The sequence below is a fragment of the Myotis lucifugus genome, unplaced genomic scaffold (assembly GCF_000147115.1).
Source record: "Myotis lucifugus unplaced genomic scaffold, Myoluc2.0 scaffold_1414, whole genome shotgun sequence".
Lineage (NCBI taxonomy): Eukaryota > Metazoa > Chordata > Mammalia > Chiroptera > Vespertilionidae > Myotis > Myotis lucifugus.
In genome coordinates, this window is record NW_005872462.1 from 8032 (window position 1) to 13693 (window position 5662).

The 5662-nt window shown below is 53.0% G+C and overlaps 1 protein-coding gene across 1 annotated transcript in view; it reads right to left on the bottom strand.

Annotated features, from left to right (window-relative positions):
* Window positions 1–1930, bottom strand: part of PSTK (phosphoseryl-tRNA kinase) — a 4440-nt gene extending 2510 nt beyond the window's left edge. The window contains 5 exon segments of the mRNA XM_023748449.1: window positions 1–65; window positions 218–416; window positions 670–787; window positions 789–1000; window positions 1891–1930. The exon segment at window positions 1–65 is cut by the window's left edge and continues 9 nt beyond it. Coding sequence (XP_023604217.1) covers window positions 1–65; window positions 218–416; window positions 670–787; window positions 789–1000; window positions 1891–1930 — 634 coding nt within the window.
* Between the last annotated feature and the right edge of the window lie 3732 nt (window positions 1931–5662).

A 5662-nucleotide genomic window follows, 5' to 3' on the forward strand; every position in this document is an offset into this window, starting at 1 on the left:
CGTTGTCCTCGACACGGTTCACGGGGTTTTCCAGAGCAGCAAGCAGCAGGCCGGTCAGCTCGGGGCTGGAGGAGAGGGGGTAGCACACGTCACTGTAACAAACACCTTCACCTGCGGCGGGGCGGGGGACCGTGTGCTCCACGCGGGTGAGGACTAGCCCGCGGCTGCGGAGAAGCGTCAGCGCAGGGCTGCCCGGGAGGCGCCGGGGAGCAGCTACCTGGCCACGGCCGAGCACGCGGGGCTCCGCACCGTGAGGCTGTTGTGCTCCCAGGCGTTTTTCTCGGGGTTGGGCTCCTCCATCTTCCCCCGCATCAGGCGGATGGTCTCGGCGGGCAGCGCCCCCGGCCGCTGGCCATTCCTCTGTACGCAGGTCTCCAGAGGACAATCTAAAAAGAGCTGGCAAAACCCCAGCGAGTCTGGAAGCAACGGGAACCCACAGTCACTGGCGCCCGCTTTCCTAAGTGTCCACCGGTGAAGGACACGCTGCGCGGGGAGCATCCAGCTTTGGGAATTGAGTCAGTTCCCTGGGACCCTCCGACCCAACTGCATCTCACTGAACACAGCGATGGCTGATTTGCAAATCAATGAGTGTGTGTGTGAGCGCGCCCGTGTGTGCGTGTGTGTGTGTGTGTGTGTGTGCGCACGTGTGTAAGGAAATGCCTCACTTACACTTGCGAGCCAGCTGGTAGACCTCGTATCTCATGCTTCGGTAATAGAAGTTGTCATCCTAAAATCAGAAGCAAGGCCCGGACGCGGCGGTCGGGGTCGGAGGCAGTGGGACGGGCCCTCCGCCACGGGAGCAGCAGGGCCTGGCCCCGCAGGCATGTGACGAGAGTCTCTCACAGGTCCTCCGGTCCCCCGGGCGGCGCCGACAGCGGGTCCCCGTGCAGGACGGCCCGCAGGAAGCATTCCAGGTCCTTCAGCAGCTCCTGGCGCAGCGACTTCCAGCGGGACGGCTGCAAAAGACCCAGAATCGCAGCTGCCGTGGCTGTGCGCCCACCTCAGCGCCACCCGCCTCACAGGGTCATTGCGCCTGCGCCACCCAACCGCTGGGTGTGCCCTGAACGCACTTCTTTCCTTTCCTTTTTATTAAATATGTGTTTATTGATCTCAGAGGAAGGGAGAGGGAGACAGAGAGAAACATCAATAATGGGAGAATCATGGATCGCCTGCTTCCTGCTGCCTCCTACTGGGGATCCAGCCCCAAACCCAGGCCTGTGCCCTGACCAGGAATTGAACTGGGACCTCCTGGTTCAGAGGTCAACGCTCAACCACTGAGCCACACCGGCCGGGCACAACTTATTTTCTCATGCCTCCATGTCCTCCTGTAAAACGCCTCCTCGGTGACATGAGCCCGTGCATCCTCTCGGACGGCCGTGCAGGAGGCAGCGGGACCTCCCTCGGCTGTCCCGACCCTGGTCCTGTGCAGACCGGGGCTCCACTCGGGCAGGGTGCACACTGCTGAGGCATTTGCCTGCACAGCTCTATGTCCCTGCGAGGCCCCTGCACACCCCACCTCCGGCAGAGGGCCTGGCACCCATAGATGCTCCAGAAATGCATCTTCAGTAACAGAGTGAATAAATGACAAAAAGCTGCTACCATCCAGGAGAAAGAAGCCAAATCAATGCCCTGCCACAGAGACTGTCTGGCTGCGCTAGAGCTGGTTTACCGTGGAAACAAGGGAAGGTGTGGACAGAAAGAGGGTCGTTAAGGCCCTGGGTCAACGGGGAGAGAGGGAAGCAGATGGAGGTGTTAGTGGAAAAACATTCACAGCTGTGCGGGTTTCTGTGAGTCTGAGCCAAACTGTGGACAATGGCCGGGAGGAAGAATCTCAAGGGACTGGGATAGTGCTCCGGAGAATGGCAGCTGTTCACCTGTTTTGTACGTTACAGGCAAAGGAGGAAACATAAGGGGGTCGCAGGAAACCCATCGCTGGTAGATGAGGAGGCGGAGAAAGCGAAGGGGGGGCCTCTGGGATTGGGTGAGTGAAATGATGGACACGTGGGTGCAGAACAGTTAGCAGTCCAATTAACACGACAATAACATGAGGGAACTTGTGGTCTCCGCCCTGAGGGGTCTGGAAAAAGGAAAGTTACAAGTTACTCTGACATATGCAAAAAGATAATCGGCTCAATTAAGGTATAGATTGACCTTATCATTTAAGATACCAGCCTAGGACACGACTACCCACCATCACTGCTTTTAGTTGAAGTTTTAATTTCAGACCATCCTTTGGTGACTTTAGGTCTCTGAGTTTGCAAGCCCGCCATGCCGGCCTCCCCTGAGCTGGTCAGGTCAGCATGTGGCCCCTTCCCCATCCACAAGGGGAAGAGAATAAATGGCTTGAGATACATGTCATCTGTGCTGCTCCAGAGCTGTGGGGAGCTCTGACACAGCTGTGAAGCCAAAGACCAGGACAGGAGGTCAGGGTCCCTCTGCTGCCTGCCTGTCCGTACTGTACCACGTCACCGAGACCGCAGCACCTTCACCAAATCCATCAGTGAAACTCACTAAAACTAAAGACAAAACTAAAGAAGTGTGACACCCTTTCATGCGCCTAGAGGAGCCCATGGCCTCTGTTCCTGTGAGACACAGAATGAGGAAAAGCCCAGCGAATGCAGCGTCCCGACCACAACGTCCAGCTTCCTGCAGCGCGAGACGCTGTCATCTACGTGAATCCGGGCGGCCAGGACCTGCTGCTGTGTCCGCCTCACAATTAGCCAGGAAGGGGGAAGTATGTAACTTTGCTGGCGTGGTCCACACTTTTCCATACACCAAATGAGCTGTATTTTTGCATATATACAAATAGACTGACATTGTTAGGGGACCAGCTATAATTATAACAAATATGAATCATGCTCTGTTAACCGAGATTGTTTTGATTGAAGAAAGCAAATTCGAGCCTGACTGGGAGTTGCAAAGGGACCTGGAGCTCCCCTGGAAATGCAGCCTATTCCCGGGAAAGATTAGCAACCTGCTGCGCCTGAGGCACCGCCCTCTGCGCACCCCCAGGCCATTGGGAACCCCCAGCCGCAGAGCCTGTAACGGCCCTTTCTTGTTCCTTTTCCACTTCCCCACGTAATCTTTGTCCTTCTTCCCAATATAAGCGGCTGGCTTCTGGGGGGGCAGACGGCACATCTCTGTGGGGACCTGCTGTTCTCACATGCTGCCGGCAGGATGGGAGTCAACGTTCACATACGATTCAACCCCGGCTCTGCTTAATTGGCTCAGGCAGTGACAGGCAGCCACTGACTGTCCGGTTATAGAATCACATCCTAGTTGTATCTTATTTACGTGAATTCATCTTCTGGACAAAAAGGGGCCACGTGCTCACCTGACTGACTGAGGGAAAGGCCTTGTAAACTCAGAGACCTACAGTAACCACGAAGGACGGTCTGAAATGAAAACCTGTTCATGAAAAAGCAGTTTACAGTGGGGCCTTGACTTACGAGTGTCCCGACTAACAAGTTTTTTGAGATACCAGCTGTCTCTCCGCAGATTTTTTGCATTGAGTTGATAGAGTAATTTGAGTTAACGAGCTCCATAACAAGCTTGGTCTCCGCCCGAATTAAAATTGTAAGTCAAGGCCCCACTGTATAGTGGGTAGTCAAGTTCTAGGCCAGTATCTTCCCTGACGAAGATCAACTTCGATCTTTACTGAGCATCTAAGATAACACACCTGTGAAATACCTAGGTGACTTGTAACTTCCTTTTTTCCGGACCCCTCAGGGACAACAAATGGCCCGGGGCAGAGACCACAAATTCCCTCATTGTTGTTATGGTGTTAATTGGACGGCTAACTGTCCTGTACCCACCTGTCTATCATTTTACTTTTTACCCAATCCCAGAGGTTCCAGCCCATCTTGCTTTCTCCCATCTCCCTCATCTATCATGTAACCCACTTAGGTCTCCTCCTTTGATGGTAATTTACAAAAATAGGTGAAAAAACCACCGTTCCGGAGCACTATCTTCTAGATACATTGAGATTGTTCTTCCTGGCAATTGTCAACAGTCTGGCTCGAATAAACACACACAAATTCTTTACAGGTTTGAATGTTTTTGTTTTTTTCTACATTAACAATCTACATTCAGGCATAAAGGACAAAAATAACTACCTAAAGTATTCAGAATATTTCAGCCAATGAGTATTTGCTTTGGAGTGAGCCTGAGATGGGGAGCGTAAATCTACTCTACCCAGAGGTCTCAGCTTTCACATGCCTCTCCCAGGGGTGCACCTCACTGCAGAGAGCAGAGGTGAGGGCTTAAAGAGGAGTATGTGCTTGGGACGTACAAGTCGGTCCCTAAATACAAGCCATGAATCGTTTGGCCCCACCCTCCCCTTTGCCTGCAGAGGCAGGTTAACCCAGAATGAATGAAGATGGAGCCTCTCCATCGTCCTGGGAGGGACCCTAGCAATTTTGTTACTTACCTTGTATTCTTTTTAAAATATATTTTTATTGATTTCAGAGAGGAAGGGAGAGAGAGAGAGAAACATCAATGATGAGAGAGAATCATTGATTGGCTGCCTCCTGCACACCCCACACTTGGGATTGAGCCCGAAACCGGGGCCTGTGCCCTGACCGGGAATGGAACCTCCCGGTTCATAGGTCAATGTTCAGACACTGAGCTACATCAGCCGGGCTTGTATTCCTTTTTCTTAAAAAGGGTTCCCCAAATGTATACTTTAAGCCCCACAAACCTGCACTCTGGATGTTACACTGGCTGTGGTGGAGTTTTTGAGAGAACACCGTTCCCAAAGGATCTTCAAGAGCCTATTTGGCCTGGAGATGTCCACCTGCTCGCTGACTTCAGAACCTGACCCTGTAGGAGCCCACTGTAGAGGATATACACACCTACCTGCCCCACACGTACTCATAAGCCTCTATAGCAGCGGTTCTCAACCTGTGGGTCGCGACCCCTTTGGGGGTGAAACGACCCTTTCACAGGGGGTCGCCTAAGACCATCGGAAAACACATATATAATTACATATTGTTTTTGTGATTAATCACTATGCTTTAATTATGTTCAATTTGTCACAATGAAAATACATCCTGCATAGCAGATATTTACAGACGATTCATAACAGTAACAACATTACAGTGATGAAGTAGCAACGAAAATAATTTTATGGTTGGGGGTCACCACAACATGAGGCGCTGTATTAAAGGGTCGCGGCACTAGGAAGGTTGAGAACCACTGCCCTAGAGTGAGTTACTCTAAAATGGACAATACACACCTGCCCCTCACGGACACATAAGCCTCTAAACTACAGTGAATCACTCTTAAAACGCAGTACTCATTCCACGCTAAAACCGGCCCGGCCCTCGGACCCAGCACCGCTCCCGCCCTGGGCTCCGCCTACCACCCGGTCCGTCCTGCCCGCAGAACAGCTGGTGCTACCCCGAGGACTCACCCCAGGGCGAACTAAAAAAAGATCCTGCGTCCGCCTCGGGCAGGACCGCTTCCGGAAAAAGGACATCGAGGAGGACGAAGCAGGAGGACTAACGTCACTCACCCCAGAAATGGGTGGACAAGGGCCCCCGCGAGGGTAATTTACCAGCTAGGGGCAGGCCCGAAGCACCAATAGAGCTCTAGCGGCCGAAGGGCCTTTGCCGATCGCCCCCCGGTGCGTCATACCTTACCTCAAAGGTGGCCCGGGGAG